Source organism: Hippopotamus amphibius, chromosome 3 (genome assembly GCF_030028045.1).
Source record: "Hippopotamus amphibius kiboko isolate mHipAmp2 chromosome 3, mHipAmp2.hap2, whole genome shotgun sequence".
In the NCBI taxonomy this organism is placed as follows: Eukaryota; Metazoa; Chordata; class Mammalia; order Artiodactyla; family Hippopotamidae; genus Hippopotamus; species Hippopotamus amphibius.
This window is the reverse complement of record NC_080188.1, coordinates 132,758,688-132,780,512: the sequence shown is the minus strand read 5'-3', so window position 1 is coordinate 132,780,512 and position 21,825 is coordinate 132,758,688. Positions and strand designations below refer to the sequence as shown.

The window sequence follows — 21,825 nt, the reverse complement described above, 5'->3', positions numbered from 1 at the left end:
AGTTTGAGAAAGTGAAGAAAGAAGAGCTGGAAGGAAATCGACAGAGTACAGGGGAAGCAGGAAGCAGTGAATCCTTCATTGGTAAAAGCCAAGAGATGTTGCAGATTACGGGTTAGTAATAGGATGGCAGTCTGAATAAGAGAAGGGCGGAAAGGAGGAAGGGAAGAAGAGGGAGAGGGAGAGACAGAGACAGAGAGGGACAGAGAGAGAAAAAGGGACAGAGAGATGCAAGGGGACGGAATTCTGTGGCAAAGAACAGGGATATTTTGAAGTGCCTGTTTGATCTGGAAGATCAGAGATGTTAGGAGTTGAAAGACATTTGAGGATTCATCAATTCTACCTCCCACGTAATGCAAAAAACCCTTCTCCAACAAAATGATGGTCTGCTCGTGTCCACTTGAATAGGTAATGATCTCCCCCCAAAAGTTAATTTACAACTGTTTAGTCATTCAATCTCAATCTGACAATGTGCCCTCCCCTGTGCCCCACTGTGGTTGTGAAGCTATTGAGAGAGAGAGAGAGAGAGAGAGGCAGAGACTTATTATGACTCTGCACCTATTGCTGTCATTAAAATATATTTCAATATGCAAGTCCTACCTCCCAGAGTGTAGCTTTTTTCTTCCTGCAATTCAGGTAGCAACTCATTTGGTGACACAGGTTTCAGTACCAAAACTAGCAAGTGGACTCTACCCAGTTGTAGGGAGCAGACGTGAAAGATGAAGCTCACAGTTCAATAGAGTATTTTTCAATAAGATGGAACTTTACTAAATAGTCACTGTGTTGTAAAGTCAAGAAAAAATATGATTAGAGCAAGATGAAAAGAAATAGAACACCTAGGTAAAAGTCACAAACTTTCTGATAACTCCAACTGCTATTCTTAAATATCTAGCTTTCATTTCCACTTTAAAGAAATCCTTTAAATTCTCTTGCCTGTGATACTTCTAGGCATTGTAAACCTCTTAGCTTACTTAAAGCTTCAGCCAGCCAAAGCCAAACATTTTCAGCTTTAGCTGTTACACCCTTTTGATAGTTTCTTTCATGGCCTGTAATAACTGAGTCATTAATAGCTGAGCTTCTGTCAGCCAGCAACCACTGAGCCCTTCTCAACAAGCAGATTCAGATAAGACCTCAAATACACTTTCTCTAGCTGGACACTGTGCATTTACATTTTCTCTGCCACTTTGGAAACAAAGAAGATGGAAAAAAAGATCACATCTTTTCCTCTACCTGAGATCTTCTGACTTTCACTTTCCAATGGGAATCTGGTTGCCTAAGTTACTGAATTCTAAGTAGGCTAGCTCCTACTCACACTATGCAGCCTACTCTCTGGCTTCCCCCACTTTTTCTAATAAAAAGCTGATTAGCCTTGAAAAGATTGTCTTTAGTGAAGCAGACCTCTCCAAAGTTCTTGAACAGCAATGCAAGGGTTATGCAGAGAATTCAAGATCCTAGATCCGAGGTTAGCAAGCATTCTCTGCAACAGCCAGAGAGTAAATACTTTAGGCTTTGCAAGCCCTAGAGTCAAACTACCCAAGTCTCCCGTTATACCTTGAAAGCAGTCATAGACAATATGTAAACAAAATAGGTATGGCTATATTCTAATAAAACTTTATTTGTGGTCCCTGATGTGGGAATTACATATAATTTTTGTGTGATATGAAATATTCTTTTTCTTCTTTTGTATTTTTAATGTAAAAACCATTCTTAGCTCACAGACTGTGCAAAAACAGGCAGCAGGGCAGATTCGGCTTATAGGCCATAAGTTGCTGATCCCTGCCATAGATGATGAAATGCCCAGCATGCTACAGCAGTAAGTCATGTAACAGTATGTAGTAACAGACCTAAGAAGAAACACTTGTCTAGGACTGAAGAGTCAAAAGCTTCCTGGAGAAAATTGGATTTCGGTTGGAGAAAGGCAGGGTAAAATTTAGACAAATGGTGGAAGAAAGTAGGGGAAGGAGGAAAACGTGTCAATCTGACATCTGGGTGATAACAAGAAAAAATGATGAAAGAAGACTGAGGTTTACTATGGGGAAGTTGCTGAGGTTTACGATGGGGAGACATGTGAGGGCCTTGAATGTCAGAATAAGGAATTTAAACCTGACCCTGTACAAATGGCGTTTTTAGATTATTCTTGCAAGGGAAACAGGACTGATTTGACAAGAGAAAGACCAAGAGCAGGCAGACAAATATGGGGATGTCATAGTTGTACAAAGTACAAGAGTCTGGGTTAAAAAAAAAAAGAGTCTGGGTGACTTTAGTGACAGTAACAGAAGAAAAGGACAACATAAAGAAACATAAGTCATAAGGAATCAATAACAAGATTTAGGAGAGGATTCAAAGTGACTCTTGGAATTCAGGACCAGAAAATTGGGAGTTATTCAGTTATTCACTGACTATTAAACACACATTATGGCCAGGACCTATGCTAGCTGTTGGGAAAAGAAGACCTATGTGACATAGAACCTACAGTCTAGAAGGGGAGAGATGGTCATGTGAACACGAAGGTGCAATGTTACTCTGGGTGTAGAAGTCTGGGCAAGCACAGTGAGAGTCCAGAAAAAGGAATAGAAAGAGAATAATAATCTGAATAGGCATTAGAAGGAACTACTAAGAATAGCAAGTTCCCACACATAGAACTGGAGTTGATTTGTGAAGACATTCACATACTAGAGTGAGGCTAAATGAAATCAGGCATGCAAAGGTGCTCTGTCAACTGTGATGTTAAAATGTGAGCTATTTTTACATTTTACCAGAGCCTTGTGACTAGATGAATTACTAGGGAAGAACATAGAAGAAGAAGGATGGGGAGGTTGAAACTGAGCCTTAGAGAAGAACCGATAGTTTTCTGTAACCCATAGCCTTAGGAGAAATGAGAATCCAATAGAGGAGAAAGAAAAAAGAGCTATTAGAAGTGCAGGCTGAGAATCAGGAATGCATAACATCATAGAGGTTAGGGAGAAAAGGTATTTCAAAGAAGATAATGTGGTTGTCAGGGAGTCAAAAGCAATGGGGAGGTTGACTGGGAGAAACATAAGGGAAATCCCATTGAATTCAACAGGTCACAGGAGATATTTGGTGAATTTAGAGAAAGAAGATCAAGACCGGATCACAAGGTACAAAGGAAAAGAGGTAGCCTGAACCCTTCCTGTTCAAAGAAGTGTTTGTGCCAAAACCTGGGAGGCCAAACAGGAGAAAGCAGGCCCAGACTGGAAACCTGGCTCAGTGGACACCTGAGCGAGGTTGACCACGTGTCAACTGCAGACATGGCAGGTAAGAACAGCAGGCAGCAATGGTTCAGAAGTCAGAAAGGAGTCAGGAATCAGACTAAAAGACTAATGAGTATCCTGTCAGAACAGCAAAGGATAATCAGCCGTGAAAGACAGCAGGTAAGAGGGAAACAGGAATGTACCCAGATGACATGGAATGTACATTACTATAAAATGCCTGGAAAAATAGATACCCATTAAGTATTTGTTTAACAACTGCATGCATTCACAAATAATAACATGATGCCATGTAGAATGAACACAAGTTTGGAATCAGACCTTCATTCATATCCTAGCCCGTTTATTCACTCCATAAACATTTATTATATGTGCTTGGAGTGTACGAGATCCTAAGGATCCAAAAATGCTAGATGTAACTCTTGACTTCAACAACCCACGGTTGATTGACAGAGCCAGAAAGAGACTGTTGCTCTGCAATGTGATAAGTGCTGTGACAAATGTGTGTGCAGATGTGTAGCTCTAACCCACAGGCTCCCAGAGGTGATCCCCTGTGCTCAGGCCCAAAGGGCTAAAAGAGTCAGAAGGACTGGGTGGAGGGATGTGTGGCGGTTTGGAAGTGGGGGGTGCGTGTGGTAATTCCAACCAGACAGAATAACAAAGGCAGATGTTCAGAGGTGTGTGAGCATAGCTTGTTCAGGGAACTCTAAATGCTTAAGCACATCTAGAGCCAAAGTATGATATGTTAGGTCCGGGGAGGGAAGTGGGTTGGGATAGATGAGGGCAGAGTGATAAATAGGGGCCAGATCACAGAGGACTTTTTGTGACATGCTAAGGAGATTGGATTTTATCCGGAAGGTGATGAGCAGCAAATGAAGAATTTTAAGCAGGGGACAGACATGATCAAATTTGCATTTTAGAAAACAGCAACAGCGAGGAGGATAGGTTGGGAAGAGATGAAGCTGGTCTTAGGGGGAATAATTTAATAATTTAATTTCACTGTTGCAGTGATAAGTGGATAATGATGAAGGCCTGAACTCAGCCAAAAGATAGTGAGCGTGTAGAGGCCAGGAGACAGGAATGACAGGGCAGGGCATCTGATCATTTTTACGGAGGGAGAGAAAAGGGGCTAGGTGACTCCCCGGCTTCTGGCTTGACATCAGGAAGAGGGTGGCAATGAGGAGGAAGGAAAGGAAGAGGGTGAGAGAATGAATATGTAGTGACTTCCTTCCATGTTCCAAGCACTGTGTAAGGAAGTTTATATACATTACTTTATTTAATCTTCACAACAAACCCAGCTAGTGGGTATCATTAACCCCCTTTTCCAGATAAGGAAACCAAAGTTCAGAGAGTTTAACCTACAAGGATACAACCATCACAGATGCTTTTCAGACCCTGGCTTGGAACAGGCATGTTGGAAGAGGGTAAGGACATCAGTAAACCCTGAAAACCTGTTCACCATGGATGCCAGGGACATCCTGCAGCACATCCCCAGTCTCAGTGGGAGAGACCCTGAAACTGTGGGAGCATTTCTGTATGTAGAAGAGCAAGAGAGGTGTGTTCCTAAGGCAACCCCATCTCAAAAAACTGAAAGGTGGACGTCTCAAAGAACAAGAATTCTCAGGGCAATCTCTGGGCCTCAGGTGAAGGGGCAGTCCTGGGCCAGAGCATCTCTCCTCTAGCCTGAATTCCTCCCTAAACATTCAGTACTGATCCAGAAAGAAGTCAGCCTCCCTTCCCCAGTCTGGGAATGGCTCAGCCTGATGATATCTGACTTCCATGGAGCTGGGTCTCAGTGATGTCAAATACTTAGAAAAAGAGCAAAACAAAAACAAAAAACCCCAAAACGAACAAAAAGAACCTAATTCAGCTAGAAAGAGCCAAGTCAAAATTTGAACCTAAGTCTGTATGACTCCAAACACCATGTTCTTTCTACTTTCTCATGTTGGGATAGTCATCAAGTTAGGTAATATAGGAGAAGTTAGTTTGCAGAGGGTTGACAATGACTTCCATTTTATTTTTATTTTTATCAGTTTTATTGAGTTACGATTGACATATAACTTGTATAAGTTTAAGGTGTACAACATAATGACTTGATATGTATATATTGTGAAATGATTCGCCTCACAGTTACAATTTTTTTTCCTTGTAATGAGAACTTTTAAGATCTGCTCTCTTAGCAACCTTCAAATATACAACAGTGTTGTTAACTATAGTTATCATGTTGTGTATTACAACTCAGAATTCATTTAAGTTATAACTAGGAGTTTGTACCTTTTGATCAGCTTCAACCAAAGCCTCCCTCCCCCCACCTCTGCCAACCATAAATCTCTATTTCTATGAGTTTGGGTTTTCTTAGATTCTACATATAAGTGAGATCATATAGTATTTGTCTTTCTCTTATTTCCTTAGCATAATTCCCTCAAGGTCCATCCATGTTGTCACAAATGATAGAATTTCCTTCTTTTTTATGGTTGAATTAGATATTATACCTTAAATAGATATTATATATTATAGACACGCATACACACATACACATACACACACGAGGGTGAATCAAAAATTATCCCCACTCACTTCGGTTATATTAAAATTTCTGTTGGCCGCACTGTATTTATTTGTTTGTTTGTTTGTTTGTTTATTGTTTGTTTATTTATTTATTTATTTTTAAGCTCTTTATTGGAATATAATTGCTTTACACTCTTGTACCAGCTTTTGAGGTACACCAAAGTCAATCAGCTGTATTTATACATATATCCCCATATCCCCTCCCTCCTGTGACTCCCTCCCGCTCTCCCTGTCCTGGCCCTCTAAGGCATCACCCATCATCGAGTTGATCTCCCTTTGTTATACAGCAACTTCCCACTAGCTATCTATTTTACAGTTGGTAGTACATATGTCTATGCCACTCTTTCACTTCGTTCCAGCTTACCCTTCTCCTGCCACCCCCACAGCCCTGTGCCCACCAGTCCATTCTCTGCATCTGCATCCTTATTCTTGCCCTGTCACTGGATTCATCGGTACCATTTTTTTTTTTTTTTAGATTCCGTATATATGAGTTAGCATACAGTAGTTGTTTTTCTCTTTCTGGCTTACTTCACTCTGTATGACAGACTCTAGGTCTATCCACCTCATTACATATAGCTCCATTTCACTCCTTTTTATGGCTAATATTCCATTGTATATATATGCCACATCTTCTTTATCCATTCACCTGTTGATGGGCATTTAGGTTGCTTCCATGTCCTGGTTATTGTAAACAGTGCTGCAATGAACATTATGGTACATGTTTCTTTTTGGATTCCGGTTTTCTCTAGGTATATGCCCAGTAGTGGGATTACTGGGTCATATGGTGTTTCCATTTTCAATTTTTTAAGGAATCTCCAAACTTTTCCATAGTGGCTGTACCAGCTTACATTCCCAGCAACAGTGCAGGAGAGTTCCCTTTTCTCCACACCCTCTCCAACATTTATTGTTTCTAGATTTTTTGATGATGGCCATTCTGACTGATGTGAGGTGATACTTCATTGTGGCTTTGACTTGCATTTCTCTGATGATTAGTGATGTTGAGCATCTTTTCATGTGTTTTTTGGCCATCTGTATGTCTTCTGTGGAGAAATATCTATTTAGGTCTTCCGCCCATTTGTAGATTGGGTTATTTGCTTTTTTGGTATTAAGCTGCATGAGCTGCTTGTATATTTTGGAGATGAATCCTTTGTCCGTTGCTTCCTTTGGTCGCACTGTCTTATCAGCGCTTTCTTTTGAAGGCTACTGTCTCCCCAGTCACAGCTGTGCAGGTGTGAATGTGTTACATCAGTTCATTTGTAACTGTGCTGCAAGCAAAAATGGATGCCCCACTTGTGATTTGCACAAAAGAAGAGCAGCATACAGTGATTCGTTTTTTGTGGTCTGAGGGTGTACCTGGTGCCATTATTTATCGAAGACGTGTGTGCAGTATGGAGAAAGTGTTTTGTCGCAAAAAAGTATGTATGAATGGATAGAGATGCTTATTGAAGAGCTGAAGCCTAAACTTCAGATTGAACGCAGAGGACTGCTATCTAAGGGCATTGTGATCTTGCATGACAACACACGTCCGCACACTTCTGCCCACACCGTCAACACTGCACAAGCTTCATTTTGAGGTATTTAAGTATCCTCCCTATAGTTCTGATCTTGCTCCATTGGACTTTCACCTGTTTGGTCCCCTGAAAGCAGCCCTATGAGGACAAAGATTCACTTCGGATGAAGTAAAGACAGCGGTGCATTCATGGCTCACAGCTCAGCCTAAAACATTTTTTAATGAGGGAATATGACAGCTTGTTGACAGATGGATGAAGTGTATTGAAAAGCAAGGAGATTATGTAAAAAAAAAAAAAGATGTGTTTGTCTTTTCTAAAAGTTAATTAAAGTAAATTCTACAGCCAGAGTGCAGATAATTTTTGACTCACCCTCATATATATATATACATATATATATATATATATGTATATATGTATATAACATCTTCTTTATTTATCTATTGATGGCCACTTGGGTTGTTTCCATATCTTGGCTATTATAAATAATGGTGCAATGACCATGGAGATGCAGATAGCTCTCTCTTTGGGACAGTGATTTTGTTTCCTTCAGATATACACCCAGAAGTGGAATTGCTGGATCATATGGTAGTTCTATTTTTAATTTTTTGAGGAACCACTACACTCTTTGCCACAGTAGCTATACCATTTTACATTCCTACCAACAGTGCACAAGGTTTCCCTTTTCTCTACATTCTCACCAACAATTGTCATTTCTGGTCTTTTTTGTTTGTTTTACTGAGGTATAGCTGATGAATAATATTATGAAAGTTTCAAGTGTATAACATAATGATTCACAATTTTTGTATATCTTGTCTTTTTGATGATAGTCATTCTAACAGGTGTGAGGTGATATCTCATTGTGGTTTTGATTTGCATTTCCATAAAAATTAGTGATGTTGAGCACATTTTCATGTACCTGTTGGCCATTTGAATATCTCCTTTGCAAAAATGTCTATTCAGGTCCTTTGCCCATTTTAAAATTGGATTATTTGGGGTTTTTTTTTTTTTTTTTTTTTTTGCTATTGGGTTGTATGAGTTCCTTATTTATTTTGGATATTAACCCCTTAGCAGATGTGTGATTTGCAAATATTTTCTCCCACTCTGTAAGTGGCCTTTTCATTTTATCTTTTTTTTTTTTTTTGCTGTGCAGAAGCTTTTTAGTTTGATGTAGTATCACTTATTTTTTCTATTATATTGCTTGTGCTTTAGGTATCATAAAGCTCCATTTTAGACATACTGAATCTGAGATAACTATGTGACATCCAGGTGAAGTCCTCTAATAAACTATTGGGTATAATAATAACTTTATATGTAACTTCAAATAACTTGTACAAGTTATTTAAACACTCTGGCCTCAGTTTTCTCATCTGTAAAGTGGGGATATTACCCATCTTTTAGGGTTAACACTGGTAAGGATTCTTACACAGTACAAGTAATGAAGCAATTAATGCCTATAATATGATACATGATCTTTACCACACAATTTAGAGTTTGGTTACATATTTTCTTGTAAGGTCTAGGGGTTCCATTTACTTACGCAGTCTCCATAGTTAGTGGTAAATTCCTTGATAATAGGAACCCTATTTTTCATCCCTCCCCATAGTGCCTCACTACAGAGTGGGTACTTAATAACTTATTCTAGAGTAAATTGGCAACTGTGAAAGTGGATAGGGCCCAAGTACAGAGGGCCCTATTCTCCTCCTGTAGTCTCCCTCTCAGTTGATGGTACCACCATCCACTCAATCACCCGTGCTGGGAAGCTGGAATCGTCTTTAACTCCTCTTCCTCTTTCTCAACACTGACATTCTAATAATTACCAAGTTCCAATTATTTTACCTCCCATGTATTTTTCAAAACCCTCTCCTCCACTATATACTACCACTATCCTAGCTCAGGCTTAATCCTTTACCTACTCTATGGCAAGAGTTTCTAACCTGTTTCTTTGCCTCCAGTCCTGCCCCCTTAAATCCATCTTCCAAACAACCAGTAGTTAGATATCTAGAATAGATCTGACCATGTCATTTCCCATCTTACCCTTTAAAAGCTTCCTGATGGACTTAAGCTGCTTTCTCTGGCACACGAGTTCTCCCTTGAACTGGCCCTGCCTGCATCACAGCTTCACACCGCATCCCTTTAGACTTCTGTCTTTCCACTCCAGCCTGAAATGTTATGCTCCAGCAAGAAAGGCCTGTTTGTGGTACTACCATATGTACTTTTTTGTATCTGGCTTCTTGAACTTCTCAGGCTGTACCCTCTACCTGAACTACCTTTTATTTTTAATCTGGCTAATTTCTCATTATCCTTCAAAACTCAACTCAGTTGTCACTCCTCCGGGAAGCCTTTCCTGCCTCCTCCTCAACACTTCTTTGCCAAAGCAGGATTAGATGCCCTTTTCTGTGGTCCCATAATGCTCTGTGCCTTTTGATTATATTTCTTTTTTTCCCCTTTTGTCCCCGCCACCCAGCATGCAGAATCTTAGTTCCCCAACCAGGGATCGAACCCGCACCCCCCGCAGTGGAAGCACAGAGTCTTTTTTTCTTTTTTTAATTAATTAATTTATTTATTGGCTGCGTTGGGTCTCCGTTGCTGGACATGGACTTTCTCTAGTTGCGGCAAGCAAGGGCTACTCTTCTTCGTCGTGCACAGGCTCCTCATTGTAGCGGCTCCTCATTGTAGTGGCTTCTCTTGTTTCGGAGCACAGGCTCTAGGCGCGTGGGCTTCAATAGTTGTGGCACATGGGCTCAATAGTTGTGGCTCACGGGCTCTAGAGCACAGGCTCAATAGTTGTGGCACACGGGCTTAGTTGCTCTGTGGCATGTGGAATCTTCCCAGAGTAGGGCTTGAACCCATGTCCCCTGCCTTGGCAGGCAGATTCTTAACCACTGCGCCACCTAGGAAGTCCGAAAGCACAGAGTCTTAACCACTGGACCACCAGGGAAGTCCCTGATCACATTTCTTTGTGTCTATTTAAACATCTGTCTCCCCACTAGCACCTTTAAACTCCATGAGTGCAGGAGAGCATCTTTTTCATCATTTTTTATCCCTAGTGTCTAATACATAGTAGGTTCTCAGTCAGTATTTGTTGATTGAATGAATTAGTATGAATTCTCACAGAGTCCCACTCAAGCAAAGATACCAACAGATGCATACACATAAATTACCCACCAACTCCCAAGGACCAGATCCAAGCACCTGTGCTCTCTGGAACTCAGCTTACTTCAAAATGCAGTAAGATACATAGTTGGATGTTGCACCTACTTGAGATGAAGGCGACCTAAACAAGGCTCTTTTTAACCCAGTCTCTTCTCTCTGTATCTCTCTCTCTAACTGTATTTTTATGGTTCTAGCCTGCAGTTGGGTTTTTAACACATCATTAGAGCAATGTTAATTATAATTTAACCCTTAACTGAAGAAGCAGACGATATGACAGGAGAAAAAAGAAAAGAAAAAATGCTGTATCCTAGTGGGAGAAGATGATATAAGTGCAGAGACAGCAAACACCCAGGGAGATGTGCAGTGAGAAAGATCTTTCAAAGTGAAAGACTGAGATTTGGACCTTATTCCAGTGTTTGTGGGATCAGATATATCCAACATAGATGTATCCAACATGTTACCCATCCCCAAAACATTCAAACAGCTTTTGAAATTACTTTTTCTGTTCATAAATGTTGGGAGAGTGTGTGTGCATGTGTATACACATATACACACTTTTTCTTTTCAAAATTCCCACCTTTTTTATTTTTTTCTATTTTTACTTTACGTTGGACTACAGTTGATTTACAATGTTGTGTTAGTTTCAGGTGTACAGCAAAGTGATTCAGTTATACATATACATATATCAATTCTTCTTCAAATTCTTTTCCCATTTAGGTTATTACAGAATAGTGAGCAGAGTTCCCTGTGCTGTACAGTAGGTCCTTGTTGGTTATTTATTTTAAATATAGTAGTGGGTACATGTCAATCCCAAACTCCCCTCACCTTTCCCATTTGGTAGCCATATGTTTATTTTCTATGTCTGTGAGTCTGCTTCTGTTCTGTAAATAAGTTCATTTGTATCTTTTTTTTTTTTTGGATTCTGTATATAAGCGATATCATATGATGTTTGTCTTTCTCTGTCTGGCTTACTTCACTTTGGACGATAATCTCCAGGTCCACCCAAGTTGCTGCAAATAGTATTATTTTATTCCTTTTAATGGCTGAGTAATATTCCATTGTATATATATACCACATCTCCTTTACCCACTCATCTGTCGATGGACATTTAGGTTGCTTACATGTCTTGGCTATTGTAAACAGTGCTGCAATGAACATTGAGGTGCATGTATCCTTTCAAACCATGTTTTTTTCTGGATAGATGTCCAGGAGTAGCATTGCTGGATCATATGGTAGCTCTATTTTCAGTTTTTTTAAGGAACCTCCATACTGTTCTCCACAGTGGCTGCACAAATTTACATTCCCACCAACAGTGTAGGAGGGTTCCCTTTTCTCCACACCCTCTCCAGCATTTATTGTTTGTAGACATTTTTAAAAAATAAATTTATTTATTTATTGGCTGTGTTGGGTCTTGGTTACTGCGTGCAGGCTTTCTCTAGTTGTGGGAAGCAGGGGCTACTCTTCGTCGCAGTGTGCAGGCTTCTCATGTTTTGGCATGTGGGCTCATTAGTTGTGGCTCACGGGCTCTAGAGAGCAGGCTCAGTAGTTGTGGTGCACAGGCTTAGTTGCTCCATTGCATGTGGAATCTTCCCGGACCAGGGATCGAACTCATGTCCCCTGCATTGGCGGGCAGATTCTTAACCACTGTGCCACCAGGGAAGTCCCCTACTTCTGATTCTTAAACTTATTAATTAGAAGTCCCTCACCTTGGCTCCATTTGGGACCAGGTACATAATTTGCAGGGCCCACTGAAAAATGAAAACGCAGAGCCCCTTGTTCAAACATCATTAAGAATTTTAAGACAGCAGCAACATCAGAGCATTAAACCAAGCCCAAGATCCCTCTGAGCATGGAGCCTGTGTGATTGCACAGGGCACACTTCCGTGAAACCAGCTCTGGTGTAAGAGCCCCCAGATCAATCCCAAATACCTCTAATGTTTTAGAGGCCACTCGGATTTAATTTTCAACCCTCCCTAGTTGGGAAGTGGGACCTCTTTTAGTTCTTTACATAAGCTCTTAATTAGACCCCAGTCTCTTTTGAAGAACTTTCCTTTTGGTAGCTTTGTACAATTGTTATGCCTATTCTTTTACTGTTGAAATACTGCATGTGAAAAAACTTGCTCTCTCTCCGTCTCTCAGCTTGTCCAGAATCCATGTAGAGAGGAGACTGCAGATCTGGCCTGAAGCTTAGCAGTAGGGAAAATCTCCATGGATCTGATAAGGAGCAGTTTCTGAGCCATGAGGTCCCCACCTACCAGGGTCCCTCCCCATGTGCCAGCACCCAGCACCATAGGCATGCTGGGAACACCTGCCACCCAAGCCTTTGCCCTGGGTCCAGAGTCTGTGCCCCATTAGGTAGTCACTGAGAACAACTGGAGGCCACACACAACAGAAGTTCCTTGTTTTCCAGGTACGGAGAGCCATAATCCCTAACTCTAAACACTAGCAGCTCTTGAGATCAAGGGGAAAGCAGGGTAGAACTGAAGTCTGGGGAGAAGAATCCAGCACCGGATCCTGTGGGCTGCAGGTTACGTGCTGCCTAAGAGGAACAGGTAGGAAAACTTTTGGGGGCCAGAGCCTAGAAGCAATAAAGTGCAGATAATGCAGGGGGTCAGGCCCAAGGCAGGTTTGGGAAGAGGCTCTGCAGAAGGGGGATAAGAAGGTCAAGGGTGGTCCAGAGCTGACTGCTAACCCCTCTGACATGCAGGGGCCTGTGACAGCCACCCCGGAACCTGAAACCATGGCCAGTGGGGAAGACCAGCCGAGGAACTGTGTGGTGTGCGGGGACCGAGCCACAGGCTATCACTTCCACGCCCTGACCTGTGAGGGCTGCAAGGGTTTCTTTAGGTGACAACCTCCTCCCTCACAGAAACAACCTCCCAAACTGCCTGCCAGGCAGCCTTTAAGCCCCGGCATATGCCCGAGCTTGTCCAGCTACATCACTCCTGCATCCTGGAGCCTAACTACCCCATGGCTATAGCACATGACAAATTGCCAGCCTCAACACTGTATAAACATGTGGCAACATATCAGAGAGAAGGCAGAGTGCTTGTCCTATGGACACAACCCCTTAGTCAAGGGTACTCACTATCTGCAAAGCAAACTAGTGCAGCTTTCCTGACTGAGTCTGTGCCCCCATGAAAATGCTGGAGATGTGTTGTATCTTCTCTACCCCTAGGGACCTCTAGGCACAGCTCAGATTATCCTATGTCACCATAGATTCTTTTTTTTTTTTTTTTTTTTAATTTTGGCCGTGCCACACAGCTTGCGGGATCTTAGTTCTCAAACCAGGGATTGAACCCAGGCCCTTGACAGTGAAAGCAAGGAATCCTAACCACTGGACAACCAGGGAATTCCCACCATAGACTCTTTTCAACCATTTCATTTCAGCCCCTCACATACCCACCTGCTCGCTGCCATCCCTGACCCTCACCACGGCTCTGTCCTCACAGGCGAACAGTCAGCAAAAGCACTGGTCTCACGTGCCCCTTTGCTGGAAGCTGTAAGGTCAACAAGACCCAGAGACGCCACTGCCCAGCCTGCAGGTTGCAGAAGTGCCTAGATGCTGGCATGAAGAAGGACAGTGAGTTGGCCCCTACCAACCCAAGAATCCACTATATCCCTTCACTGACTATGCTTTGCCCTCGTTCCCACAGCATCTTCTATACACAGCAGGCAGAGCAAGCTTCTTGAAACAAGTGAGATGAGGTCACTCTTCTGCTCAAAACCTCCAAGGGCTCCTCATCTCTCTTATGATCCATGATCTCATGGTCCAGCTCCTCTACACCACCTCTCAGATTTTAATTCCTACTCTTCCCCTGTTCAACCCACCCCAGCCCCACTGACATCAATGCCATTCTCAAACACAGCAAGCACACTCTCCTCAGGACTGTTGTAACTTATACTTGCACTTGCCATTGCCTCCACCCAGAATGCTCTCCCCCTAGATATCCATACGGCTTGTTTTTTCACTTCTCTCTCTCAAGTATAGTGACTGTCACTTAGTAGGTACTTGATAATTGTTGAATTATTTAATGTTTTTTTCTCTGTGCCAGATAATTAGGCTCTGCCCCCCAAAAGATAATGTAACTTGTAATCACCTTAAAGTAACAGAAATTAACTTGCCCAAGTCCACTCAGCTGAAAAGTTGTAGTCAGTATTCACCAGACCCTTGCGTTCTCCATGACATCACACTGCTTTTTAATATGGAGCAGTGGAAATGAAACTGTAAAAGTCAAAAAAAATTTTGAATTCAATCTACATCACATGGGTATTTTGTGACCTTGGACTTGTCACTGAAATATCAGCCTGTTTATGTTTCTGAAAAATATGGATAATGACGCCTTCCCGCTCTACCCATAGGATTCTTTCATTCAGTGAGACAACCTCAGAACCTTTGAAATTATAAAGCTATGCAAATATAAGGTGATGTTTTAGGTATCATGAGCCCTCATGTGAGCCTTCTGTTCCCCCAGAAGCCAACCATCTCCTACTAATCTCTTGCTATTCCCACTTTATTGTCCATCCTTCCCCCCCGCCCAGTACACTGTTTTCTGCTGCAGTGCCTCACAGGTCAGGGAAAGTGTATAGGAATCCCCTAACACCTGGAGCCTCCGGGGACTTCAGCCAACCCCAAGGAGGCCTCAGGAACTCTCCTCCCTCCCCGAGTCCTTCATTATGCAGTGTCCAAGGGTCCCAGACCAGGGACTGACAGAGGGAGATGTTCTCTGCTGGTCTCAATAGCTTTGTCACATCCCTTCCCCGGGCACAGTGATCCTACCAGCAGAAGCCCTGGCATTGCGGCGAGCAAGACAGGCCCAGCGACGGGCACAGCAAGCATCGATGCAGCTGAGTAAGGAGCAGAAAGAGCTAGTCCAGACACTCCTGGGGGCCCACACTCGCCACATGGGCACCATGTTTGACCAGTTCGTGCAGTTCAGGGTGAGCACTTACAGGATTCCAGCTGGAATGTGATCAAAAGGGTGCCCAAGGAGGCTGGCCTGGGGCGGGGTGCGGGACGGGGAGCTGTGTGCCATGCACCAATATAGAGGACAGGACTTCTCCAGAACCCCAGCTGAGGCAGACTCCTCAGCCCGGAACGCTTCCAAGACAAAGCTAAAGAGACCTGAAGGAGGTCCCTAGGACTGGGGCCTCTCACTCAGGCTCTGATCTCTGCAGCCTCCAGCTCATCTGTTCACCCATCACCAGTGCTTGCCCACTCTGGTCCCTGCACTGCCTCTGCTCATGCATTTCGCAGACATCAACACTTTCATGGTACAGCAAATCATCAAGTTCACCAAGGACCTGCCCCTCTTCCGGTATGTGACCTCCTTTTGTATTTCAGGAGCAAAACATTCTGGTAAATTATAATCCCACCCCACCAAAAAAAAAAAAAAAAAGTCACTGACCAAACTAACCCATTTCTCAGCCCTTTCAAGTACCGTCCTGAATTTCCAGCTTTGTTTTTAAGTATCTCAATCAGAACTGGGAGTTCCTCTCCCTCTCTGAAGTTCAGGTTAGAGTCTAAAGTGTTTTCTTGCTGCCCACAGGTCCCTGCCCATGGAGGACCAGATCTCCCTCCTAAAGGGAGCAGCTGTAGAAATCTGTCATATTGCACTCAATACTACTTTCTGTCTCCAAACACAAAACTTCCTTTGTGGGCCTCTTCGCTATACAATAGAAGATGGAGTGAATGGTGAGATGGTGCTAAAACAGTAGAGGGCATGCACCCCTTTGGTATAGTATGTGGCGAGGTGACCTGAAGGCTCCTAAGCCTAGTATCTCCCACAGTGGGGTTCCAGGAAGAGTTTTTGGAGTTGCTCTTTGGCTTCCATAGGACGCTGCGCCGACTGCAGCTCCAGGAGCCTGAGTACGTGCTCATGGCTGCCCTGGCCCTCTTCTCTCCCGGTGAGCATTCCCCAGAGCCCAGAAGCTTTTGTTCCACCTCTGCCCAAACTCCCAGCTCCCTGAATCCATCCGTCCAGGCCTTTCAGTCTTCAAACCTGTGGAATGGGTCTATCCCAGTCTTGGCCCCCCCCAGGGCACCGTGCAGACCACCCACAACCTCCCACCTTGTCCTTCCCCACTCCCTATCTTACAGACCGGCCTGGGATAACCCAGAGGGAGGAGGTTGATCAGTTGCAAGAAGAGATGGCACTGACTCTGCAGAGCTACATCAAAGACCAGCAGCCAAGTCCCCGGGACCGGTACAGTGGGACTGGGCTCATGGAGGCTGTGCCACAGCAAGAAGGGGTTAGGGAGACACTGAACTCAGAATGAGTGCTTTCACTATCCTTTTCCCTGGGAAACCAGGGCCCCTGGGGGTCTAGTCCTTCCCTCCCATCTCATAGAGTTTCAGCATCCAAATTGCTCCTACTGCTGTTTCATCTCACTTTTTCCAGATCTTTTTATTCAGTAGGGATGCAAAGTAGTAGCTCACAGGCTCGTATGATAGCATTCCTGAGATTGATGACATCCATCGCCTCACCAATCCAACTTCTCCAGACTAAAGCAGCCTTTCAAGAGTCTTGTTCACTCTCTTTCCTTGACCCTTCCCCTCCTCTCCATTGGTCCAATTCCTTTCATTTTCATTCCCCTTGAAGTTATGGTCATTCAGTTTCATGGCCAAAGACAGTCTCTGGTTCAACAGTCCATGATCTATCCAGGCTCTGTGGTTTACTCCACTTCTGTTTTGCATATTCCTCAATGTGCCAGTTTGGCCAGAAGAGGGGTACCTTAGACCGCAGAACACGCCCACCTTCTAGAGCCTGCTCTAGAAGGCCAGATCCTCAGATTCCACACAATTGAAGATCTGGCCAGGTCTGGAGCTTTCTTCACACTTGGCTCTCTGAGCTCTGGGTTCAAGAAAAACGGCATGGTGAGAGAAGTCAGTGTCAGCTAGAGGCCCCTTTGGGGACCTTTGGAACTTTTGATATATTTGTCACACCAGAGCACATTTTCCCTCGTGTTCAGACCTAGCTTCACTGAGAGGCAGTTCAGGGGGTCAGGACAAGGCTCTCAGCTGCCTCATTTCCCTCCTCTTTCCCTGGTGACCCAACTGCTTCTTCCAAAGGTTTCTCTATGCGAAGCTGCTGGGCCTGTTGGCTGACCTCCGAAGCATCACCAATGCATTTTGGTACCAAATCCAGAACATCCGGGGACTGTCCACCATGATGCCGCTGCTCCAGGAGATCTGTAGCTGAGGCCTGGTTCACCTCCTTCCCCAGCCCACCTGGACACGCTGGACTGGAAAGGGGAGAATTCTGGGACCAGAGGTTGGAGCCAGTAAAAAGGGAGCCCACTGGTTGCAATGAAAGATTAAAGTAATAACTGCCTCTTCATGCGGTAATGGGGAGAATGAGGGGTGGCCGTGGGGACAAAGTTGTTCTCTGGAAGCAAAGAAGATGGGGAAGGAGGAAGCCTCAGGGCTAAGAGGTAAAGAAGCTCCTTCTGGGAATAGGTGGGCCCCACTTTCTGAGGTCAAAGGTTTAGCCCTTCAGCCCTTCTTTCCCAGCCTTGGGAAACTCTGGGATGGAAAACAGGGTGGGGAGTTAATCCCATGCAGATTTTTCTGCTCGGAAGAGGAAGAGGCTAGGAGCTTTAATCCACAGGGAAACGGAGGTGGGAGTGAGGGGAGAAAATTCAGCCAGACACATCCCTTAATCCTTCTTCCTTAGTCCAGAGCCACAAGAGCATGGGAAGATGATACTGGGGCTGATGGCAGAGGTGGGAGCCTCAAACCACTGCCTCAGCAGCCGCCTCTGTGGCAGCTCTGGTTCTGAGGAGGGCATGGTCCTGTCCCCACTCTGCTCCTGGGACCGAGAGGTCACCCAGCAAGCTGGGCTCTGGAGAGGGGCCTCATCTCTGGCTCCAGGGCACCTGACTCAGGTCCCAGCTGTCGTGGGGCTGGCTCTGGGACAACCTCAGCCTACAGTGATGCTGAAGCCACAGTGGAATCTGTTGCGCCAGTGATTAAGGAAGGCGCCAAGGGCGAGGGTGACGGGCAGGGGGGGCATCTTCTTCTCCAGCACAGCACCCACACACCAGTTACTATCCACCACGCCTGTTGGGGAAGAGTATATACACTAGGTTATTTAACAAAGCTTGGAGAAAGCGACAGCAGAGTAAGGCGGAGCTTCCCTCCCACTGTCCCCCCCACACAATCCCTCAGCACCTGCAATGTGATCTGAATAACCCTCACCTCTAAACACCATGTTGGCCTGGGGCAGAGTCAGGTGGTAACCAAAGGAGAAGGTTGTGTCCTGTAGCCTTGTGTTTGCCTCAAACTCCACTCCAACCTGAACCTGAGAACCACGGGCAAGGGTGGGAGAGGGATCTGTCTCAGTGAAGACTAGGAGTCCTGACAGGGGATCAGCAGGATGAAGGCACACACGAAATGTATATGCAGCACGGACAGGAATACTATGGGGTCAGCGGGGCCTGCGGAGGTCCAGAGGGACTTGCTGCGGTGGGGGATGGGATCGGTAGACTCACCTGTTCATTTGCCTTGTGGTAATAACTTGCATGGGCCCCACCTGATCCCACATTCAATGTAGCTACCCAGTGTACAGCTGTCGAAAACAGAGTACAAGAGAAAAGGAGCATTACTATAATAGAGCACAGGCCAGGACCCCAGCCAAGTCCAGAATTTCCCTCCCCATCACTATTCCTCCTCACCCCGTACCCGAGTACTTCCCAGCCAGTGTCAAGATGGCCCCCTCTTCTCCTGGCCGCCGGTGATAAACCAGCTCTCCTCCCAGCACCAGCCGATGAGTGAGGCTCTGCAGGAAGTGAGCGACCATGATCACTGTGGGGGAGTGGGAGACATGGTGTCACTCACAGAGACAGGCCTGCTCCCTCACCCCCAGCAGCCCCCCACCCCAGCCTGCCCAAGAAGTTTCTTTTCTAGTCCCTTAACTGTACAGACAATGAAGAGGCGTAGCCAACACCAGCACATGGGCAGCCAAGGCAAAAAGCACGCCGTACCAATTCCTCACCTGACTCCCCGATCAGGTCAGGATTTCCCAGGGTCAGGGTGGCTGTGTAGTCATCTCCCCGATACTCGCCATCAAACTGCCACGTCAGGAACCTGGCCTGCTGCGTCTGGGTGGGGAGAGCAAGAAGTAAAGTCTCCCCCTCTCTATGATCACTGTGGTCTCTGCTCCTCCCCCTGCACCCCCAGAGCAGGACACATGGAGGAGAGAGAGGAGATGCTCCAGTAGATGAAGGCAGGAACCATGGGTCACCTGGAAGACAGCCTTGGCTCGGAGCCGCTCGGCCAAGAGGAGCAGGACCTGGGCGTTGAGGCTGCCGCTGCTGTCCATATCCCCTACCACAGTGGGGAACACCTGTTGAAGGGTGTCTGAGTAAGACTGAGCGGGGACGCCCCTCAGCCTACATCCAAAGGCAGGGCTTCTTTAACGCACTCTGCGCCCCCTCGTGGAGCCACAAAGAAATGTCTCCCCACCCTCTCCAATTCAGGAGGAACACAGCGGAGATGCCCTGCCCATTCTTCCCCATAACAGACGTATTTCCTCCCCCTCTACACCTGGGTCCCAGCTGGGCTTTTAGGGAGATGACCCAGGTGTGTGGAGCCCTCACCTCAGTGGGGCTCAGTTGCCAGTCCCCTGCATAGGCCGCATGGAGGTGATAGCCGGGCAAGCCCAGAGCACTCATGTGCACAGTGTGAGCCACCTGAGGAGAGAGAAGCCAACGCAAGAGGCAGCATTCCGGCTCTGTTTCAGTCCCCCAACCCACCCTCCATTTTCTCCCCATCCAGCAGGTCCACATTCCAACGTATAGAGAGGGTCAACAGATTAAAAGCAACAAGTTCCACAGGCAAAGGAAGTAAAAACAGCCCCCAGATCCTCCCTCTTTTGTCCCATATAGCCTGGCTAAGGCTGGAGTACAAAGGAAAGGAGAAGAGGATCCAGGAACAGGCAGGGAGGAACAGTAAGGAGGGGCCAGAGAAGTGGGAGCACCTGGAAATGGCTGCTCAGAACCTTGTTGACAACGAGCTTCACTCCCTCCATCTGTGCTGGGAATACATCTGAAGGGGGTGGAGGGGAGGGGAAGGGAAGGAATAAGCACAGACAAGGAACCCCTACCCCATGAAGTAGTCTACCATTTCAGTCCCATGGAAGGTGCTCTGGAGGAGTTGACCTCCCTTCAAGTCCTGCAACAGGAAGGGCTCCACTCCACTAGGCACCTGACCCTCCCTGAGGCTGCCTGCCCCAGCTGTGATCTCCCCTTTTCTGTTCCCATCACTGGACACCAAGCATTCAAGACCCGCCCCTTCTCTGCCCCTTCAACCTGAGACACGCAAATATCAAGTTCTAACCTTTGCATAGCCTGTGCAGCTCATCGAAGCTCCCAGGGTTGGGGAGAGGTTCTTCTCGACGGGGGCTCCGGCGGGGCAAAGCCCCCATCGGTGCCAGGCCCAACGTGTTCCCCATTTCAGTCCAGAGGTCAGAGGAGGGGCCGGGGTTCGCCGGGGAAAGGACGCTCCTGCTCCCTCTACCCCCCACGGGCCCCACCCCCCGTTATCCGGCTCCCCAGTCCCAGAAACTTCCACATGGTCCGACGCTAGACCTGGAACAGAAGAAGTCGGGGGAGAGGGCAACGGTGGGGAGCTTGAACCCCAGGCACACTCCCATCCCATCTTTAATCCCTCACCCCCACCTGTCACCGCGTACCCTCCCCCACTGTCTAATCCTAGCCTCCACCACAGACCTCACCCAGCTTCCCAGCCTTTCTACTCTTCATTCCTAGGCCCCAAGGCAAGGCTCGCAATGGATCAATAACCCTTACCGTCTCATACCATCATGCTGCCCCTTTCCCCCCGGCACACCCCGGTCATCTTGATGGGGGCAGCCATCTTGAGTGATGGCAGAACTGCGGCTTCACGCTGCATTCCCAGCGTGGTCATGAACGCCATCTTGAAACCGGGCGATAAAAAGATTTCAGAGACCCAACCCTCCCTTGATTGGGCTCCGCCCAATCGGTTAAAATAAAAAAAAAAAAACACAAAAAGCTGCTTGGCTGCAGAGCTTGGGCCAACGCGAGAGCAGGACGCAAAGGAGTGGCAGACCTCACATCCAGAAGGCTGCGACCCTGGCACTGCAGAGACAGGCGGGACTTGATTGGTAGCTCCTCAGACTTACTCAAGTAGATGGCCTTAGATCGCCCTGCCTCTCCAAGGTCGGGAAAACCTCTGAGCGTGCAAAACACTAGAGGGAGCGTCTTGGAGCTTGAGCCTCTGAAGTTCCCTCCACCGTATAGCCTGCAGATGCGTTTTGTGAAGGGTGGCCGAGGGAATGACTGTGAAGACTTCTTTCGAACACTGCTTCGTGTCGCTCTTAGGCGCC

General features: G+C 45.8%; 2 protein-coding genes across 7 annotated transcripts; one reads left to right on the top strand and one right to left on the bottom strand.

Annotated features, from left to right (window-relative positions):
• The first annotated feature begins 12,827 nt into the window (after positions 1-12,827).
• On the top strand, positions 12,828-17,793 carry NR1I3 (nuclear receptor subfamily 1 group I member 3). 3 transcript variants are annotated; one of them, XM_057728738.1, is made up of 9 exons: positions 12,828-12,869; positions 13,167-13,306; positions 13,912-14,042; positions 15,231-15,400; positions 15,638-15,777; positions 16,009-16,154; positions 16,250-16,366; positions 16,560-16,665; positions 17,532-17,793. In XM_057728738.1, the coding sequence occupies exons 2-9, from the start codon at positions 13,200-13,202 to the stop codon at positions 17,659-17,661; spliced, it is 1,047 nt and encodes a 348-aa protein (XP_057584721.1). In that variant the 5' UTR covers positions 12,828-12,869; positions 13,167-13,199; the 3' UTR covers positions 17,662-17,793. The 3 variants fall into 3 exon arrangements, with proteins under 3 accessions (XP_057584721.1, XP_057584720.1, XP_057584722.1); XM_057728737.1 differs by having other exon boundaries at positions 12,828-13,011; XM_057728739.1 differs by lacking the exon at positions 16,250-16,366 and having other exon boundaries at positions 12,828-13,011.
• Positions 16,730-21,406, bottom strand: TOMM40L (translocase of outer mitochondrial membrane 40 like). Of its 4 annotated transcripts, XM_057728740.1 has the most exons (10): positions 21,269-21,406; positions 20,799-21,049; positions 20,440-20,507; positions 20,060-20,152; positions 19,705-19,806; positions 19,456-19,561; positions 19,143-19,265; positions 18,953-19,029; positions 18,660-18,762; positions 16,730-18,521 (listed from the first exon to the last, which is right to left on the bottom strand). In XM_057728740.1, exons 2-10 carry the CDS (start codon positions 20,911-20,913, stop codon positions 18,382-18,384), a joined length of 927 nt encoding a protein of 308 aa, XP_057584723.1. In that variant the 5' UTR covers positions 20,914-21,049; positions 21,269-21,406; the 3' UTR covers positions 16,730-18,381. The 4 variants fall into 4 exon arrangements, with proteins under 4 accessions (XP_057584723.1, XP_057584725.1, XP_057584724.1 ...); XM_057728742.1 differs by lacking the exon at positions 18,660-18,762; XM_057728741.1 differs by lacking the exon at positions 19,705-19,806.
• Positions 21,407-21,825: the final 419 nt, after the last annotated feature.